This window comes from Gigantopelta aegis, chromosome 1, assembly GCF_016097555.1.
Source record: "Gigantopelta aegis isolate Gae_Host chromosome 1, Gae_host_genome, whole genome shotgun sequence".
NCBI classification, from domain to species: Eukaryota; Metazoa; Mollusca; class Gastropoda; order Neomphalida; family Peltospiridae; genus Gigantopelta; species Gigantopelta aegis.
This window is the reverse complement of record NC_054699.1, coordinates 28,148,930-28,170,994: the sequence shown is the minus strand read 5'-3', so window position 1 is coordinate 28,170,994 and position 22,065 is coordinate 28,148,930. Positions and strand designations below refer to the sequence as shown.

At 38.7% G+C, this 22,065-nt stretch overlaps 1 protein-coding gene across 1 annotated transcript; it reads left to right on the top strand.

Moving 5' to 3' along the window:
- Nucleotides 1-996: 996 nt before the first annotated feature.
- Nucleotides 997-12,642, top strand: LOC121373286. Its single transcript, XM_041499820.1, has 3 exons — nt 997-1,096; nt 8,970-9,185; nt 12,139-12,642. The coding sequence occupies exons 2-3, from the start codon at nt 8,970-8,972 to the stop codon at nt 12,640-12,642; spliced, it is 720 nt and encodes a 239-aa protein (XP_041355754.1). The 5' UTR covers nt 997-1,096.
- Nucleotides 12,643-22,065: the final 9,423 nt, after the last annotated feature.

The following is a 22,065-nucleotide window of genomic DNA, read 5'->3' as shown; positions in this document are numbered from 1 at the left end:
GTTAATAAAATGTGTTGAGTTCGTCGTTAAATAAAATATTCCTTTCTTTTTTTTTCCTGATGTTTCTAATATCACGAAATCCACTTTCATATTTTTAAAGACGCACGGATATCTAAGAAGTGACGGCTATGGTAAAGTATTTTAACGACACTACAACACATTGGGTTATTAATAATCAGTTATTGGATGTCGAACATTTGGTAATTTTGACAAATAGTCTTAGAGAGGAAACCCGCTACATTTTTCCATTAGTAGCAAGATATTTTTATATGCACCATCCCAAAGACGGGATAGCACATACCACGACCAGTCATGGTGTACTGGCTAGAACGAGAGCCCACCGGCAGGGATCGATCCCAGACTGACCGCACATAAGACGAGCGCATTACCACTGGGCTACATCCCGTTATGGAGGCCAGCTGTAGTCTACTTTTTAAGGGTATTTCTCCGTTTCAACTTCATTTCTGGCTTTAAAGCCAAAAATGACATTTTCTTTATTAAATTTAATATTGCTACCCGTTTTTACATAAATCCAGTTTAAAAAGCGCTCAGTGTTGATTGAGGTACGTAACGCCACATTTCAAAAATCTCTTTAATATTCATCTCGAATTGTAGACAATTTTAAAAGTTCCTGTCGTTAGTAAGCATTTTTATGACACATATGGACGCAGTTTATGCGGTGCTCCGAAGACGACAGCGGAGGAATCTGTTCAGTTCAGTTCAGCTTTATTTTCGTTCTTCTATCCAATTAAGGTTCAATCACGCTGTCCTGGGCACACACCTCAGCTATCTGGGCTGTCTGTCCAGGACAGTGGGTTAGTTGTTAGTGGTTAGTAAGAGATAAGAGGATGTAGTGGTTTTACACCTACCCATTAAGTCGTTAAAGCTCGCTATGGATGGGAGCCGGTACCGAGCTGCGAACCCTGTACCTACCAGACTTAACCACGATGCCACTAAGGCCGGTTGAGGAAACTACAACAAACCAACCTACCGATTAGAGTTGCGGCCCTTCGCTTGCTGCCTGCAGATAGGTGAAAATGTTAAATGATAAAACAATTATTGTTATGAATACGGATAGTCAGCTATACTAATCATTGTAAGTTAGTATATATCGTCTGTCGTAGATGATTATTATTAACAATACTATTAATTTGTTGAGCTGAGAACTAAGTAATTCCAGCTGGCAATTTCGTTTGTGAGCAGACGAAATGACTTGACATTCAACCGTCACATTGCTGCAATGTCGTCCAAACCACAAGTACCCCCAAACAGAAACCCCTAATACAAATGCTATAGTTACATATATATAAAGAATACTCTTTATTATATAACGTTAAATAACGTATCTACCGTTATTGTTTGGACATGAGTTCGACCCGTATCCCCCTTTCAATGGTTGACAAGTTTAAGGTTAGTTTTAGAGGGTATGCAGTCAAAACGGCCCCATGATGAAACGGCCTTGAACATGTAAGTCAAAACGGCCAAAGAAAAAAGTCAAAACGGCCAAAAAAAAAGAGTTAAAACGGCCAAAGAAAAAGTCAAAACGGCCAAAAGAAATGGTCAGAACGGCCAATAGGTACTATCACGTTAAATTAATTCCCATTAGGGTATAATATCCGCCCGGTCCCCTCCATTATTATTTTTAGTTAGGGTTGAGGGTTAGGGTTAGGGTTAGGGTTAGGGTTAGGGTTGGGGTTATGGCTGGGGTTAGGGCTAGGGTTGGGGTTAGGGTTGGAGTTAAGGTTAGGGTTAGGGGAAGGGGGGACCGGGCGGATATTTTTCCCCCATTAGTAATAATTAGTAATCAATATAGCCTATATAAACATATATATAAAAACAACGGAATCACTGGTAACAATTTATTAGCCTACACAACGCAATATACTATTGTAATTAAGACAATTAACATTTTATTTAACAACACTGAATTCAATCACAGAAAGGGGTGGAGGGTTAGTGGACCATCTAGGTTTTCCGGGTGAGTGCGTATCGTCTGAATGAGTTCCTAGTGGCGCTGCTCATCCGGGGGCCACAACGGGCCTGTCCCCCAATTTACTAATATAATTAAGACCACCGATTGACCTTGTATTTGAAAAGAATTATAACAATTGAACGTTATATTTTTGACGTTCATGCGATAATAAACACCAAAACCGTTTTAGCCTACACATTTATGTATGAACGGCAGTGTGTAAAACTCTTTTGGTGTTTATCATCGCATGAACGTCAGAAATATAACATTCAATTCTTAAATAATAATGAAAATAATATACACACACAACAGCTCATTATAAGTTCATTATAAGCTCAATGGGCTTTGAGGTAGGGTTGGGGTTTGCTTGGTGCAATCTCTTGTATAATGGCTCGGGAGATGTGTTTGGAATGGTTATAATAATAACTATTCATGTTTCTCCAAAACTTACCTGTACTTAAAATCTACATATTAACACAGATGTACTAGTACACTTACCACATATGTAGCTTTTAAACTCTTTGTTTATTCAAACATAAATAAGACGCAGATAATATCCGTGTAGTGAGACCGTACTATAAAAACTGTCTTTGCACAGTTATCTTTCTTGACACTTGTGTAGATGAAATACATTTTTAAAGTATTATAACTAAGGCCGTCTTGATTTTTTTCAAGAGCCATTATGACTTTTTCACTTTGGCCGTTTTGACTTTTGTTAAGGGCCGTTTTGACTTTTTCACTTTGGCCATTTTGACTTTTTTAGGGCCGTTTTGACCAATTATTGTTAAGGCCATTTAGTACTGGGGCCGTTATGACTACGATCCGTTTTAGAGTTGGCGTTAGGCCATGAGAATGAAAGTTATAGATTTGCGTCCACCGCCCGCATTATTAAAAAAAAAATTCATTACTTGCACAAAAAAGGCACTTAATGATCATCACACAAATTCATGTTTCAAATCGTCAATAGTATTGTTGAGAATAGCCGAACTCTTGATGTGTGGAACGATGTGATTGGTCCTTCTGTTTCAGCACATCGAATAGACCAATGGAAAACTTCGGCTCTCGCATGTCCACCTTCAAATATGTCAAAGACCTCATTTGGACTTGAATCTACTATGGAAATAATAGATCAATAAAAATAATGAATAATGAAAAAAAGCCTCATTTGTTTTTAAAATTGTTCGGACGCAAATCTATAACTTTCATTCTTTTAGCCTTAGGGTTAGAGCCTTAAAATAAAGTGGTACGGGTCGAACTCTTTCCAGATAACAATACTTCGTACATACAATAATACTTTACCTTTTTCAAGTCACATTAGTTTATTGTGAAAAACAGTGATAATTTCCCATGAATGCAAAGTTTTCCTCCAAAAAAACCTAGCTGCTTCTGCTATTTTTTCACAAACGTCAAATGTTTTCGATAGTTTCATTGGCTGTCTATTTTTGTCCTTGTTGTGGTAGTGTACTGTAGTGTCTATACTCTGTGCAATAATTTACATAAAAATCTTCTTTTGAAAATAAAATCATAAAATGTTTGTAACTTGTAAAAAATATTGAATAATTTTCAGACCAATAGACAGTGAACATTCACTGAAAACATTATATTTTCGTCATAGGTTAATGTCTGATCCTCTTGTTCTATGTATCAACGGCACCAAAATTCAGATTGTCACCTAAGTACTCCAGCAGAGGTATAGATCTATATATAAAAAAAAAATCTAATTCCACCAAACCACCTTTATTTGTAGTAAATGTAAATACACATGTAAACATGCCCCCACCAGAAATTACCGAAAAGAACTTTGCTGTGAATGACATAAGACGTAACCCAACCAGCCTTCCATAAATTTTATTGTTCAGTGTAATGATCACGTGGTATGTCGTCTAACTTTGGCAGGTCAGATGTCAGTGTTGCAGACGATAACTTTGCAGGAATTTGTGATCCCTGGATTTCGTTATGTGAGGCATTTCATTGGTACCAAAATATAGCATTAGGAAAAACTGATATCATGCACACTATTTATGGTATTATAATTAAAACATAAAGTTGGCAGCTTGACTTGAAGGATTTTTAATATTGAGAGAGAAAAAAGACATTTCGTTGTTTTTGTTCCGGCTGATAGTGAAGTAATATCTTGCGATACATGCAATTGCAAATAAAGTACTGAAAACATATGTCAGTCGAAACTGTATGATGGTACGATAGTTTAGGCCATCGGAATCTGTTTTTAGGTTTCATGAAAACAAGTCATGGGAACCCATTTTTAATATACTCTACCATGTTGAGTCTCTATTAAGTTGTGCCATTTGGGATTTCCCCCCTTTTTAAAGTAATACGAAACTTATTAGTGACCGACCGTTTCAGGCATTTGCTTACATTCCAAGTCTCTCAGTAAGATGTGCAGACAGTCAAGTAGCTAAGAAATTTTAAGTATATCCAATTCTTTGGTACATTTTATCTTAAAATTATTTTTTTACACAGAAAACAAAATAGGTAAAAAACATGACCCGTACATGTCAATTTAAAAAAACACATTTGCAGTTTTCTTAATTTATGGCGATCATGCCCAAATTATATATCGAAGTGTCGTCTGCATGTGCATGTTTATTTTGATGTACTAGTGAGTGACGTAAGTAAAAATGTGAGGTCACACATCAATAATTTTTTTATGGAAGCAAACAAGGGTGCTAAAATTTTAAAATGTAAACTAAGGATGTAGATCAGTAGAGTTTTACTTTGAAAATTTTGGCTATTACTACAATATATATATAGTCAGTATTGTATTTCAGTAAATAGGACAATAATATTTAGATAAAAATACAAATAACCACAGCTATTTAAAAAAAACAAAAAAGAAGTTTGTCCTACCTTATGTTGCAAGCAATATTTTAAACACCATGCAGCAATCTGCTGACGCTAACTCAATAAAAATAATTATAAAGACAGTTCCTTTTTTATTGATTGCTTCAAGACATAAATTCAACCATGCAAATTACAGAACTTTATATACTGTGTTTTTATGACATTTTGTGCTTCTATACTTGAAAATAGTAAATAACACGACTCAACATGTACTTTTGATTGCATCAAATATGTAGATTTTTCTGCATTGTTGATTCAAGTAACAATTAAAAAGTTACTTCAACTAATAATTATAATAAAATTACAAAGCCGTTTTAAAATATACTAATACAATTATTAAGTACTTCGAATCACCAGGGACCCAAGGCTACCATTGATTTAAATTATCGTAAAAATCTGTGCAAAGAGCGATGTTTTTAAACTCAATATAAAGTAGATTTTTGACTGCTAAATAACAATAAAATTATATTTGAATTTAAATACTATTTCTTGATTGCTATTTTTAAGAGATACACTACAAATAATTAGTGCCAGTGATTTTGATTTTCAAATGTGTAATGCGTTTGATTTGAGCGCAAGTGGGAACTTACTGGGGTTTACCTAAACCGGAACACTGAGAAGTTTGGTTAACTTAACAATCTGAATCTGGTCTTGTGATTATGTCAAACACGCGCTCCAGTAGTGTGATATCAGAAACATAATTTAAAACAAAAATTGCCATGAAGGAATGATACTAAAATGCTCATTTTACCTAAATTTAGTGCAGCACATAACGCTGACCGACAGTAAAATATGTCTGTCTTGAATATGACATACTGTAAAATCCATATTGTTCAAGATTGAATGTGTATGTCGTTAATAAAATAAAAAACTTAAATTTGTGTGCGTGAAGGTGTGAACTACACATTGCCAAGAATAATGCTGGCAGAGTTGCGCACTCTTTAATTCAATTTGAATGCTGTCACTGACGTTAGAAAGAAAGAAAGAAAGAAATGATTTATTTAACGACGCACTCAACACATTTTATTTACGGTTATATGGCGTCAGACATATGGTTAAGGACCACACAGATTTTGAGAGCAAACCCGCTGTCGCCACTACATGGGCTACTCTTCCGATTAGCAGCAATTAAGGGATCTTTTATTTGCGCTTCCCACAGGCAGGATAGCACAAACCATGGCCTTTGTTGAACCAGTTATGGATCACTGGTCGGTGCAAGTGGTTTACACCTACCCATTGAGCCTTGCGGAGCACTCACTCAGGGTTTGGAGTCGGTATCTGGATTAAAAATCCCATGCCTCGACTGGGATCCGAACCCAGTACCTACCAGCCTGTAGACCGATTGCCTACCACGACGCCACCGAGGCCGGTCCTGACGTTAGAAAACAAACTTTAACTCAAACTCTAATTATTTTAAGATGGTCAGTGCAATTCATTTGTTTAATTTATGAACATGAAATAATTTGTGGATCGAATGCAATATGGCTTTTAACGGTGTGTTTGGTACGCGATTTGTGGTGATCTTTTCAATACATGGACATCGTAAATTCTTGTCCGGAAGTGTCTTACCATTACTCTTTTATATGTTCAGGGCTTCTAGAATTTTTATAAAATCCACTAGCCATGGGATCAGTGATTTAATAAATTTACTAGCCAGAATTAAACATTCACTAGCCCTACTTTACTTTAAGTTAATACAATTTTACTAAATAATAGTAATTATCAGATGTGTCACCTAAATAGGGCAATAGAGCTTATAAACACTAACATTGGGGGTTTGGGGTAGGGGAAGGATATTCATATATACAAAATAAACTTAACTGCAATATTAGAAAAATGTTTTTCACTAGCCGTCGGGCATGGCAATAGTAGTTATTTACTAGCCCAACATTGAATATCACTAGCGATGGGAGTGGGGCTACCATAATCTGGAAGCCCTGATGTAACTATAGTATTAGTACTTGGGGTTTATGTTTGGGAGTACCTGTGGTCCAACCCATACTGGCCACAGGTTTCTCCAAACAACAATGCTGAGGGTGCTGTGGTTACACGTGTATGTTATAATAAAGAATATCTGTAGTCCAACCAACCATCAAATGGCCCTCAATACTGACACTAGACCACATTAAAAATAATGAATCAAATTTTTTTATTTCGTAAATAATAATAAAATCATTAAGTTTATTATCCTGTGTTCGATTGTAACAAGCGACAGTGTTCGAGATTTTGGATACCAGACTTCAAGAACCCAGTATCCCACCGGGATACCATATAATACTAAATTCTCAGGTGGAATACCAGATTTTGAAATGTTAGTATCCAACTGGGATACTGCCCAACATTTTTAATCTCGAACACTGAGCGGTCATGGTCTACACTACATTTTGTGCATAAAGTTGGATGAATGTGATATGATTGAAGACGGGGCGGGGTGTAGCTCAGTGGTACGGTGCTCGCCTGATGCGTGATCGATCTAGGATCGATTTCTGTCAGTGGGCCCATATTAGGCTATTTCTCATTCCAGCCAGTGCTCCACAACTGGTTTAACAAAGGCTGTGGTATGTACTATCCTGTCTGTGGGATGGTGCATATAAAAGAGATCCCTTGCTGCTAATCGAAAAGAGTAGCATATGAAGTGGCAACAGCGGGTTTCCTCTCTCATATCTGTGTGGTCCTTAACCAAATGTCTGACGCCATATAACCGTAAATAAAATGCGTTGCATGTGTTGTTAAATAAAACATTTCCTTTGTTGAAGACACTGGAACCAGTCAAATTGTTTGTGAGTGCTTTGCCTCCTGAACATGACACGGGCAGTTTTGTTTAATATATTAACGCACCTAATAGACCTATTTCACATTCTAATTCATGTTGAACTTGTACTATAAAAAAATACAAAATGGGGGCAAAACAATGAACTTTTGTTTTTCCAATGTTTACACTTTATAACTTTAATAAAGTTATATCAGTAGGCATATTGATGTCATGGATGGGTCAAAGATTACTGGTAGCCAACTATTTGTTAGTGGATTATTGCATGTGACAGCAAATCGAAAGAAGTGACTTGTAGATGTTTTATTTGTTTTCGTACGATTGTAGTTATGTAGATTTTATAAATTTTTGGGGGGACCTCTTGCCATCGGGATCGCACAAAGTAACTTTTAGTGGCCCAAATCCAAAAAACACTGGCCTTGGGCATCAGGCCCCCGTATTCTAGAATCCCTGTCAAAGACACTAACAGTTAACATGCATAAGAATTTTGTAAAATAACTCATTGAGGAGCTTTGGCAGATTTAATACTGTGGAGCTGATGGTGAGTATGTGGTCATTGTTCGATTATTAATTCTAAGAGACCATAAAATTCTATCAATATCCAAAAAAAAGAAAGAAAAAAAGTTTGTTTAGTTTAACAACACCACTAGAGCACATTGATTAATTAATCATTAGCTGTTGGATGTCAAAGATAAATTTGTTAATTTTGACTTGTAGTCATCAGAGGAAACCTACATTTTTCATAATGCAGCAAGGGATCTTTTATATGCACTTTCCCACACAGGCAGGAAAGCACATACCACAGCCTTTGTCCAGTTGTGGTGCACTGTTTGGAACAAGAAAAACACCAATTAGCTGAATGGAACCACCGAGATGGTTCGATCCTGCGATGCAAGCACCTCAAGCGAGCACTCAAATGACTGAGCTAAATCCCGTCCCCAGTATCCAACAAATACATTTGTGAATCATTGCTTACGGTACCATGAAATGAAAACGATTTTATTGTTAATGTCCAAGAAACTCGTATTTTTTTTTATAAATATCACATACATGTATGGGCTAAAATATATTGTACATACACAAGTAGGGCTCGTAGATTTTTACATACAGATGTAGGGCTAGGGAACATTTTGTTTTTAAAATCTTGATTAGCGATATTTCTAGTGAATTGAAAATTGATTAACAATTACTGTTTAATTTTTCAAAATTGTGTAGCGATCTCTGAAATTTGTGTAGTGAATCGCGACGCGATACTCCAAAAAATATTCCCTGGGCTAGTAGAAAGCTGATAAAATTGTCCCCTAATCCCTTCCTATAAAAAAACATGGAGCTGCCATTGAATAACTTTTGTTTTTATCTTTTCAGATGATGGCAACACTACGTGGGACAGTCTTCACTGTGTGTGATTTGGTCTTCCACCCAACACCTCACAGATGTTCCACCCAGCTCGCCTGTCTATGTGTCCGACTCTATCACCATGGCAACAGCAGTGGGCGGAGACCACAGGCTGTTGTTGATGCCATCAATGTTCAGGCCCATCGCAAGTCGAAGAGAATGGATGCCAAGATTCAGTATTCAGACGTGAGTTCACCTATTAGTTGAGTGCTCTTTCAGAAGTTCTGATCACACGGCTGGTAGAGGTTGTGGTTGTTGTAGTTTTAGTTCTTTCAGATGTTCTGATCACACGTTTGGTTGGGGAGATGGTTTTAGTTCTTTCACAAGTTCTAATCATGTGATTGGTAGGGGAGGTGGTTGTACTTTTAGTTCTTTCACAAGTTCTGATCATGTGGTTGGTAGGGGAGGTGGTTGTAGTTTTAGTTCTTTCACAAGTTCTGATCATGTGGTTGGTAGGGGAGATGGTTGTAGTTTTAGTTCTTTCACAAGTTCTGATCATGTGGTTGATATGGGAGGTGGTTGTACTTTTAGTTCTTTCAGAAGTTCTAATCATGTGGTTGGTAGGGGAGGGAGATGGTTGTAGTTTTCGTTCTTTCACAAGTTCTGATCATGTGGTTGATATGGGAGGTGGTTGTAGTTTTAGTTCTTTCACAAGTTCTAATCATGTGGTTGGTAGGGGAGGTGGTTGTGGTTGTAGTTTTCGTTCTTGTTCTGATCACATGGTTGATATGGGAGGTGGTTGTAGTTTTAGTTCTTTCACAAGTTCTAATCATGTGGTTGGTAGGGGAGGTGGTTGTGGTTGTAGTTTTCGTTCTTGTTCTGATCACATGGTTGATATGGGAGGTGGTTGTAGTTTTAGTTCTTTCACAAGTTCTAATCATGTGGTTGGTAGGGGAGGTGGTTGTGGTTGTAGTTTTCGTTCTTGTTCTGATCACATGGTTGATATGGGAGGTGGTTGTAGTTTTAGTTCTTTCACAAGTTCTAATCATGTGGTTGGTAGGGGAGGTGGTTGTGGTTGTAGTTTTCGTTCTTGTTCTGATCACATGGTTGATATGGGAGGTGGTTGTAGTTTTAGTTCTTTCACAAGTTCTAATCATGTGGTTGGTAGGGGAGGTGGTTGTGGTTGTAGTTTTAGTTCTTTCACAGGTTCTGATAGCATGGTTGATAGGGGAGGTGGTTGTAGTTTTAGTTCTTTCAGAAGTTCTGATCACATGGTTGATAGGAGAGGTGGTTGTAGTTTTAGTTCTTTCAGAAGTTCTGATCACATGGTTGATAGGGGAGGTGGTTGTGGTTTTAGTTCTTTCAGAAGTTCTGATCACATGGTTGATAGGGGAGGTGGTTATAGTTTTGCCTTGATGAAATCAAAATGATATTACTTGTCTGGTGGTGACAGCGAAAATGTCCAAATTAAATATGCAGAAATTAAGCATACATGTGTGCAAGTTAAGTAGAAACAAGTTGACCGTAGACTATTACACTTAAAAGCCATTTAAATATTTAGCTTTAATTACATTAAAATAACTTGCAGTGCATTTTTGAATGTTTATAACCCCTCAGAACATTATGTTGCCAAAAAATACCTCAAAACAGACAATAAAAACAAAACAAAAATTCGTATTGTGTCCAATTGAATTAATGAAGTCTAAAGCACTGGCTCTTTATGGCAGGGCTTGAAACAGCCTGTGGCCAGGTCGCCAAATGCTAACAAAGTCCTGTTTGGGCTACTTTTAATATTAAAAAATAATGGCGTTAGTCGCCCAAAAAATATTATTTGGCCGATTTTCTTTCTATGTCATATGAGCAACTATTAATAATTGTAGGACATATATTTATTCCACTTAACAATCTTGCTCGTGTTTTGCAAAACTAAACTTATCGGCTTACTGTAATTTGCCTACATCCATTTATAAACATTGATTTTGTAGAACATTCGAAACATCTTATTTTAATATTATGTTTATAGGATGTTAACTTTAGCCTCTAGTTCGTATCACCAGCCTCGGTTCAGATCCCAGTCGAGGCATGGGATTTTTAATCCAGGTACCGACTCCAAACCCTGAGTGAGTGCTCCACAAGGCTCAATGGTTCAACAAAGGCCATGGTTTGTGCTATCCTGCCTGTGGAAGGACAAATAAAAGATCCCTTGCTGCTAACTGGAAAGAGTAGCCCATGAAGTGGCGACAGCGGATTTCCTCTTACAAATCTGTGTGGTCCTTAACCTTATGTCTGACACCATATAACCGTAAATAAAAACTGGCGTCGTGGCAGGCCATCGGTCTACAGGCTGGTAGGTACTGGGTTCGGATCCCAGTCGAGGCATGGGGATTTTTAATCCAGATACCGACTTCAAACCCTGAGTGAGTGCTCCGCAAGGCTCAATGGGTAGGTGTAAACCACTTGCACCGACCAGTGATCCATAACTGGTTCAACAAAGGCCATGGTTTGTGCTATCCTGCCTGTGGGAAGCGCAAATAAAATATCCCTTGCTGCTAATTGGAAAAAGTAGCCTGTGAAGTGGCGACAGCGGGTTTCCTCTCAAAAATCTGTGTGGTCCTTAGACCATATGTTTGACACCATATAACCGTAAATAAAATGTGTTGAGTGCATCGTTAAATAAAACTTTTTTTTTTCTATTTCATATCATGTTTATGTTCCGAGTGAAACAAATTTCAATTGTCATGCACTTTAGTTAGTGACTATGAAAATTACTTCATGAGGGACATAAACATGATATGAAATGGTAGTGAGTTTAATATCCTATTTATTACCCATAGTCGATCTTAATTTATATCACTCATCTTGTTTGCTTGACATCCCTGTATGGTTGTAGTGCACCAACTGATAACATCATTGTGTGACATCAAAGTGTTACGTCCCATTTTGCGTTCTAGTGGGACGTATCACTTTGATATGTACACGTATCAAGATATTTTTAACTATATGGGTAAAAAAAATATTCATAGCTTTGCTATCTAGAAGTTTTTTCTAATCAATAAAACAAAATTGAACGTTTTCAGAATATATCGTGTTTGGTCTACCTAAAGCAAGTTTAGGCAACTGAAAATGAAAATTTAGTGACCTAGATATTTTGTTTTGGGCCACTATTTCTTTCTGATGAGGTTCAAACTTTATATTTCAGGTCATAAGCCAGCTGAACGACATCCTCCGTGGCGGTCAGACCGGGCTGACTGCGCGGGATAGTCTGGGGAGCCGACTGGGCACGCTCGAGAGCCTTGGCTGTTCAATGAGCGACGTCCAGGAATATCCGCAGATTCTCCGACTGACGGAGACTGAGGTCATCAAACGCGCTCAGAGACTCAAGCGGCTTGGAGTCGACCCCATCACCGTGGAGACGCTGAGAGTTGCGAGATTTAAATTGGACAAAACAGTTGCCAAGAAGCTTCAACTGTCAGACAGTGGAATTGTTCAGAAAATTATTAAACCAAAGATCACGGTTGCAAGAAGTTTTGGTAAGTTGCTTCAGTGCACACCCGAGGAGTGTCAAACAATGCAGGTGAGAAACCCGTCGTTTACCCTCTCCAAGAATCATCCAGTGATTGAAAAGAAGGTGAACTGTTACAGGAATATGGCGTCACTTCAGATCTCATCGACAGAAATCCCAGCATTTTCAGGAAGAGTTTGAAAACCCTGCAAACACGACTTTCTGAGATTTCCTCGGGTTTGAAAGTAAAAACTCTGACACAGATGCACATCGATTATGTGTTGATGGGAAAGAAAGAGTTTCAAGAAGCCGTTAAACTGGATGAGAAATTACAATGCAAGAAAAGAACTGCCCCACCAGAGGATTCACAACACAAACCCACAAAGCTTAAAGAAATTGCAGCACTCCTCGATGTAAAAGTTTGTGAAATATCCGACATCAAACTTACACATACCATCAGTTTAGAGTATGCTAGAAGAAAAATCAACTATTTGCTTGGATTAGGGGTCGAGAAACGTGACATTGTGAACCATTTCTACTTCTTGAACAATAGTGTGAATAAAATGGAATCTGCTGTTGAAATGGCACGGGAGGCAGGGATACAGAAGCCATCACTGATTTTGCTAGTGAACATCCTACAACACAAGTGCATTCCTCGACAACGGAGCCACGCCCGGCAACTGTATACCGTGGCCGTTCTCCTGGATGTTCCAAACCATGAGATTCTGTCGAAGCCATCTCTTCATTTTCTCGGTTGCGCCAGCAGGCTCTCGCTGAAGAAAAATTTCCTGTTCCTCATGGACAATGGCTTCTCTAAAGAAGATATCTTGAAATGTCCGCTCGTTCTTGGTCACGATCCCCAGGTTCTGATGTCCTGTTTCGACTCACTTCCTGACCGGCTTGACAGCGAGGTGTATGAACAGATCCAGGCTGATAAGGGCAAGATGGTGAACCTACTGCAGTACTACATCGAGCTGGACACGAACTTCAACTGTAAAGATCTGATCTCGGCCGCGGGCCGCGAGTCCGACTGCAGTACTGAATTTACAGAACCTGCAGAGTGCATGGACATCCTGGTTCATGATGACTAGCATGAGCACACTGTTCAAGGGGAGCGGTCACCAGCCCTCTACGTTGCGACCGTTTTTGGGCGCATATGCGAAAATGTGTTTTATTTGGCACTTTAAACATTTCATGCTACCTCTATAAAAAAAATAGACGTAGGCGTCATCTGGCTCCCCAACACTCCACTGAGACTAGTCCAAGGATGAGAATTATTAAATCCCCGTAACAAGTGAATTGGAAAAAGAACCCCAAAACATACAGGTGCAAAATGATTAAATATTAATGTCCAGTATGTCTGTGTCTTAAATGGCTCTCCATAATCTAAGTTAGGGGAGCAATTAATCACTGCCAGGGTTTAATCAGTCTTTTGCCAAATTGATAAATGCGATTTAAAGCTTAGTTTGGCAAATTTGCCATTACCAATTCGCCAAAAAGCTAATTTGAAAAATAATTCAGTTTAGCTAAATGTTATTTGAATTGGTTGCAGATTTTCTGATCAAATTCGCCAAATTGCTATTAATTGTTGGCATCCCCTCAAGGCTGAGCCGTTTTATCCTAGTAGCACATGTAGCACCTGCTACGGGCCCTGTGCTTCATGGGGGCCCCGCGGTGGTGTGTACATTCCTTTTCCCCAGTTAATCTCCCTGCTCTACTCGAAGGGTTGCAAAATATATATCATGAAAAAGGGTTCCTGCTGTTATTTGTGTAACAGTCCCTGCGTATCCTTAAACTGGCTCTGCCTCAAGGTTTTTTTTTTTTTTTCCATGGCAATGTCTAAGTTAGCAGACTCTTGGACAGGGGTCGAAATTAAGAAATATTTCCGTTGGTTTGCAGATTGGTACTTGTAGCTTGGAACCACGAGTCTGACTCGTGCAACATTTTTGGTTGATCCTGAACAAACAAACCTTAGTATGACTGTAGAATAACCAACCTGGACATACCTGACTGGCCTCGGAGGGGACTATAGGTTTCATGTTTGTCTGTCCATTCGTCTGTCCCACATATGTTTTCCGGATGTGTCTTGCAGAAGACTTTGAGATATTGAGATGAAATTTTGTGTATAGTTTCATCATGTACTGTTACAGATCAGCATTGACTTTTATAACGATTTACCCATTTTGACGGAGTTATGACCCTTGAACTTAGGAGATGTGAAAATTTAGTTTTTTTGATTTTTGTATATAGCTTTATCATTTGTATATAGATCAAGTTGAAGTGTGATTTACCCACTTTTCAGAGTTATGGCCCTTGAATTTGGGAGATACGAAGAATTGTTGGGCCCGGTAGGGGACATGTATTGCTTTAGCAGTACTCTAAAAAGGCTTGTTTAAATTGCACTTGAACCCAGAAGTTTCCACCTGCCTTGGGCAAGATGGAATGATAAGGTGAGGGTTTGAGATAGTGTGTGAAAAACTCAGGACACTAGGTGAGATGTATTTTAGAATTAAAATACAACAGAATCATGAGCTAAATAGCAGATAAGATAATGATACACACATGTATCATCAATTAAAGGCTTTTGTAGGAGATATCGCAGGCACTATAATTTGCGATATCTCCTGCAATATTCTCTTAGGAGATATTATTATAATCTTGGTTGGTCAAATTTTAATCACATGACATTATTTTGTTACGTCACTGTGTATGTTTCAGCGCTAAACCTATCATTAGTGACATCACACCACAGTCGTTCTGCTAATTAACGAGTCTACCGCTGCCAAATATAGTGACATTCAACCTGTTTACAATTATCGCAAATGAAAAGTATGATAATGGATGATAAAATGAATACCCCCCTCGTGTCTTGTGATATCATAATTTATTAGCACTCGTTGATAAAAGTATAGAAGTCCTCGGCAAGCCTCGGTTTCATACTTTTATCAACTCGTGCTGATAAGTTATGATATCACAAGACACTCCGGGAGTATCCTCTATGTTTCTGTTGAAAAATGAGTTTGGTAGTTTTAAGAGGTGAATTCTGCATCTGCTAGGTAAGGGCGCAACTCCACAGTAGGCAATGCTTACAGGAAATCTTATTTTTTTTCTTTAATTAATTTATTTATGGGGAGGGACGTAGCCCAGTGGTAAAGCGCACGCTTGACGCATAGTCGGTTTATGATTGATCATCGTCAGTGGGCCCATTGGGCCATTTCTCGTTCCAGCCAGTGTACCATGACTGGTATATCAAAGGCGGTGGTATGTGTTATTCTGTCTGTGGGATGGTGCATATAAAAGATCCCATGCTACTAATGGAAAAATGTAGCATGTTTCCTCTACTCGTGTGACGGAACATGCTCTTAATTTTGTTTTCGCCTGTGGCGATATTAATTGTTTTAGAGGGCCGTGTGCAGTTCCAATATGCACTTAAGCACAGGTGGGCACTTTGTTACGTAATACCTCTGCGCGACGGTGGTCGTGATTTTTCCAATACACACCCAGACCAGATGCGGATGCCATGTGGCCAGTAGTTACGTAATACCTCCGCGAGTGCGGTTTTTACGACCGTGATTTTGGCGACTAGGCTTCAGCAAGTCTGGCCATCTAAGAAAAATATGCCGGCTTGGTCGCTGTGGAAATATCACTTGATAGGGGGAGGACCACGTTGTAACCCCAGGCGATATTTGGTTTTATAATAAATAGCTAGGGTTTTAGAAATATGAGGGAGAAACATATTGGAAGGCTTCCAGGGAACGTGTCTGTTTGGACTTGGTAAATATTATTTCTGCTCTGTTGTATAATCTTGATGTGATTGATGTGAAGTTAAATATTTTAATACTGTATTATACCAATATTATTTAGACGGTGCTGCCGGTAATCTGACGCAGTAATCTGTAGGCTCACTGTTCTAATATATATAAAGCTTAACCAGTCATCCTAGAGGACCTAGGTAAACTGTAGGTTATTGTCTTTATTGTGATAGGTACCAGTATTAATTCTGTATTTCAAGGTTACTGAATGAGTAGTTAAGGGTTAATTAAAAATTAACCAGTTAGGAATAGAGTTGTAATTCCTTTATTAATTAAGTTCCCCTGGAAGCGTTTCTTAATTATCACACGTGTGGGTGTGGTGTCACGGTGAAGTGATTAGAATATTGTGTAAACTAGACACCTAGAGATTAACTAATTAAGTGATCAGTTCTGGGTTGTTATTATTTGTTGTTGTTAATTAACTACTGCGGCAGTACATTTGTCAGCGTAGGTTAATACAGATTCCAAAGTGTATTGTGTTTTTGTTGTGTTTTCTAGTGAACTAAACGTGCTATATTATATATACTTTATATAAGATCTTATCTCTGTTCATACCTAGAGACGAGCCACGCGGGTATAACTGCCAGTTACAGAGAGATCTAATAGATATACAGTTAGGAGAGATATTTGGATAATCGTGTTTTATTCAGTTACGGGTATTATAGGATCCCCGTGACAACTCGTATGTCAAAATTATCAAATGTTTGACATCCAATAGCCGATGATTAATAAATCAATGTGCTGTAGTGGTGGTGTTAAACAAAACAATTTTTTTTTAAAATAGGTTCTGTAAGTGTAACCATAATCTGTATATGATAATGACAATTACAGAGTGGAGTCAGACCGTCCTTTCACCAGACCTCGAAGGTGGCAAAGTAAAAGGAAAGGCCATTTGGCCAAGACCAAGGGAGATTCTTTGAGGGCATTGCGGCCAGAAAGCAGCACAACAACAAGTCAAACTTCCACAAATTTCATTATATAAGACAACAGCACCAATTAAAAATGAATAAGTATGAATAATTTCATGTTTTCATAATAAAACAACTTCCAGGAGTCATGTTTTGAGTATGATGACCAGTTAGTACCATGCAGAATACGGCACGGCCAGAGACACGTGGCTAGGGTATTTTCGGCACTTTGCCAAATGGCCACTGTTAAATTCGAGTCATGTTACACGCAATCACAAAGTAACTCCGCATAAAGAGTGTGCTTGGCATAGAGGGGTATTTCTTTTCTTTTTTTGTCAAATATGATTTATATCTCATCGAGTGAAGTTTGCAATCATATCATTGCAAACTTCGCGAGTCAAAAGCGGTATAGAAACTATTAGTTTTATCATGTAAAAACTATTTCCGGAAGTCGGACAATAGCAGGTGCCCAAAAGCATCTTGTGAATGACATGGCCAGCCTAAAAGTTATGTGCTTCCAAAGTTTAAATAAAATACTTTGACTATATTTCAAAGTCTGTTGTGTCACAGTACAATGTTTGTACCTTTTTTTGTGAAAATAAACTCCCAAGTTTATGTGTGACCTGAAGATCTACATCACTGGCTACTAGTGGCTGACGCCAGACCCTGTTCCCAATGTAAACATTCTTTGCAGGAAGCTACTTGCGTTTTTGTTTCAAAATGTTTAATTAAAAATGCTGGCTAGTTCCGAATGGGAGGGGATATAATGGAGAATTGAAAACTAAAAAATAATTTGATGTTATAGGAAGTATAAATGTTATATTTATTTATGCATTTCAACAGTTATTGCTGTAAATGGATGTTTGAAAAATGAAAAAACGGTCTACCAGAAAATTGAGCAAAGATTCGTCATGCACAACTCATTCCCTAGTGACATGATAACACTTCAAATTGTCAGGTAGGGGTTATCAGGTTATAGGAAGCATGGTTGTATAATATGCACTTGCGGGGAATGGTATATAGTAGCGGGTTACAATCGATAAAAGTCAATAGTAAATGGGTAATACATGCATAGCAATCATGTACAATATAATAACATAAGTACTGTATCAATGTATGTTCTATGCGTGGTAGCAGTGTTCAAATACACAGATTAATTAGCTGTTTTGAATTGTCGCTGGACAGCAGCTGCGTTAATTTAAATGTTGATGGTTTATTATAATAAAAAGGTTTAATATATAAAGAGTCAAATTAAAAACTTCACAACCGTTTCTTGGCTAATTAGCAAATATGACAGAAGAACGAGTTAAATAAGGTATTTTTTTTTTTATTGTATGACGTCCAAAGAAAGCATAGGAATAAATGTTGAGTAAAAAATCTGTTCCATGCGCCCACAGCATTCGTCAAAACCACAAACAGTCAAAATGGTAATTCACAAGCATTGTCGTCTGATGAAATCACATGTTCAGTAGCGCGTATGCCCCCCATGTGTACCCACATCTGCAAGGCAACACCACCTCATTGACTGCCTGATGCACGTAAAGACTGCATTAGGGATACGGCGCCATTGTTCCCCTAATGAGGCACTAAGTTCCTGCAAAGAAACTGTCCATTTCCACAGAAAGCACCCCAAACCATTACACTTCCACCTCCGAATCTGTCAACTTCACTGACACAACACTGAGCAACCTTCTGCCTGCCAGTTGAGAGCACTCCCTAACGTTAGTAGTTACATGACCCTGTCGATAGTGTATTCTGACATAGACATTGTGGTAATTAATGGTGGTGTGTCGGGACGGGACGTAGCCCAGATGTAAAGCGCGATCGGTTTGGGATCGATCTCCGTTGGTAGGACCATGGGGCTTTTTCTCGTTTCAACCAGTGCATTATCACTGGTATATCAAAGACCGTGGTATGTGCTATCCTGTGTGGGCTGGTGCATATAAAAGATCCCTTGCTACTAATGAAAAAATTTAGCGGGTTTCTTCTCTAAGACTATATATTAAGATTACCAAATGTTTGATATCCAATAGCCGATAATTAATAAATCAATGTACTCTAGTGGTGTTGTTAAACAAAACAAACTTTTTGGTGGTGTGTAACCTATAGGACAGTTCACCTGTTACCAGTTAGTCAGAGAGAAGTCGGTGCAGTGGCCTGGCACATTGGCACCGAATCGTTTAAACTCGCTCTTGGTGGGAGTCGGTACTGGGGTGCGAACTCAGTACCTATTAGTCCACAAGATTAATAAAGAGTGATAAAATCCACTTGGTTTGTATGTTGAGTACTGATCTAAGCGTCTTCAGCAGTGCTGTGGTTGAACATGTCTGCGGTAAACAACCATCCATATTATTGCACATGGTGGCTCCTCTGTGGAGATGTAGGGCCTCTTTTATTTCATTAAAGATCCCTTGCTGCTAATCGGAAGAGTAGCCCATGTAGTGGCGACAGCGGGTTTCCTCTCAAAATCTGTGTGGTTCTTAACCATATGTCTGACGCCATATAACCGTAAATAAAATGTTGAGTGCGTCGTTAAATAAAACACTTCTTTCTTTTTTTATTTCATTAAACTTATTTTCGTGCTTAAATTCAATTAGGGTTTAAGCACGCTGTCCTGGGCACATACCTCAGCTATCTGGGCTGTCTGTCCAGGACAGTTGGTTAGTGAGAGAGAAGAGGGTGTAGTGGCCTTACACCTACCCACTGAGCCCTTAAGGACTTGCTCTGGGTTGGAGCCAGTGCAGGGCTGCGAACCCTGTACCTACTAGCCAGTAGTCCGATGATTTAACCACTGCGCCACCGAGGCCGGTGTAAGCACTGTATTACGAGTGGCTCACGGTATACACAATCTACTGCCGCTTACTTTTATTTTTTATACTTATTTTCATACTTATATCCAACTGAGGTTCAAGCACGATGTCATGGGCACACACCTCAGCTATCTGGTCGGACAGAGGGTTAGTGGTTAAAGAGAAGTAGGTCTAATGGTCATACACCTTCCCACTGACTCGTTAAAACTAACTCTGGGTGTTAGCCGGTAAAGGGATGCGAACCCAGTACCTATCAGCCTTAAGTCGGATGGCTTAACCACGACTAGCTATAAATAGACCAATACGCCATCAAAACCAGTGGTCCGAAGCGAAAAGTTTGTTTTGTTTAACGACGCTACTAGAGCACATTGATTTATTAATCATCGGATATTGGATGTCAAACCTTTCGTAATTTTGACATATAGTCTTAGAGAGGAAACCAGAGCACCAGAACAGACCGACAGATAGACAGATTGTATTCGAGTCTCACCAAATATAGACATAGTGAAAATCACCTGTGCAAACTAACTATACACGTCTCTTGTATATAACTCAAACGCCAGAACAGACAGACAGACTGTATTCGAGTCTCACCAAATATAAACATAGTAAAAATCACCTGTGCAAACTAACTATACACGTCTCTTGCATATAACCCAAACGCCAGAACAGACAGACAGACTGTATTCGAGTCTCACCAAATATAAACATAGTAAAAATCACCTGTGCAAACTAACTATACACGTCTCTTGCATATAACTCAAACGCCAGAACAGACAGACTGTATTCGAGTCTCACCAAATATAAACATAGTAAAAATCACCTGTGAAAACTAACTATACACGTCTCTTGCATATAACCCAAACGCCAGAACAGACAGACTGCATTCAAGACTCACTCGATATAAACAGGGCGTGGGATGTAGCTCAGTGGTACAGCGCGATCGATCTAGGATCGATTCCCGTCGGTGGGCCCATTGGGTTATTTTTCGTTCCAGCCAGTGCTCCACAACTGGTGTAACAAAGGCCGTGGTATGTACTCTGAAATAAATTGTTTTCTGTAAATCATTACAGCATTTAATGTCGGCTAATGAAATTCACCTCACTTATCAAACCAGAATTAGACTTCTTCAAATCATAAAACCGGCCTCAGTGGCGTCGTGGTTAGGCCATCGGTCTACAGGCTTGTAGGTACTGGGTTCGGATCCCAGTCGAGGCATGGGATTTTTAATACAGATACCAACTCCAAACCCTGAGTGAGTGCTCCGCAAGGCTCAATGGGTAGGTGTAAACCACTTGCATCGACCAGTGATCCATAACTGGTTCAACAAAGGCCATGGTTTGTGCTATCCTGCCTGTGGGAAGCGCAAATAAAATATCCCTTGCTGCCTGTCATAAAAGAGTAGCCTATGTGGTGACAGCGGGTTTCCTCTAAAAAAACACACAAAAAAAACAATGTCAGAATGACCATATGTTTGACGTCCAATAGCCGATGATAAGATACAAAATCAATGTGCTCTTGTGGCGTCGTTAAATAAAACAAACTTTACCTTCAAATCATATTAACAGTAGCTCGTACGTTTGTAATGATAATAGTTTTATTTGTAGTTTCATTACTGAATACTGATGCTACTATGCATTATAAAAGCATAAAGAGGGGTTAAATGAGTTTTTATATGTACCACGTGTACTGCTATTGTAACAGGTTCCTGACCAGAATAGCATTTTAAACTAGTATCGTATTTTAAATATAGTTTCTTGTTTAGAATATCTGTGTCTGTATATTCAGTGCGTTTCTGATCGCCCTAATGCGGTGGGTTTTTCTTGGATATTTTGTTTTGTTTTTTAAATCGACACACACATTTAAGACGGAGACAAAAAAGAAGTTTGTTTTGTTTAACGACACCACTAGAACACATTCCTTTATTAATCATCGGCTATTGGATGTCAAACATTTGGTCATTGTGACACAGTCACAGAGAGGAAACCGCTACATTTTTCCATTAGTAGCAAGGGATCTTTTATATGCGCCATCCCACAGACAGGATAGCACATACCACGGCCTTTGATATACCAGTCGTGGTGTACTGGCTGG

Excerpts from the sequence above, each read along its gene's own strand:
- LOC121373286 (XM_041499820.1), top strand. The coding sequence starts at position 8,970 with ATGATGGCAACACTACGTGGGACAGTCTTCACTGTGTGTGATTTGGTC. Across the intron at positions 9,186-12,138 it reads CCAAGATTCAGTATTCAGAC|GTCATAAGCCAGCTGAACGA; the intron begins GTGAGTTCACCT and ends TTTATATTTCAG.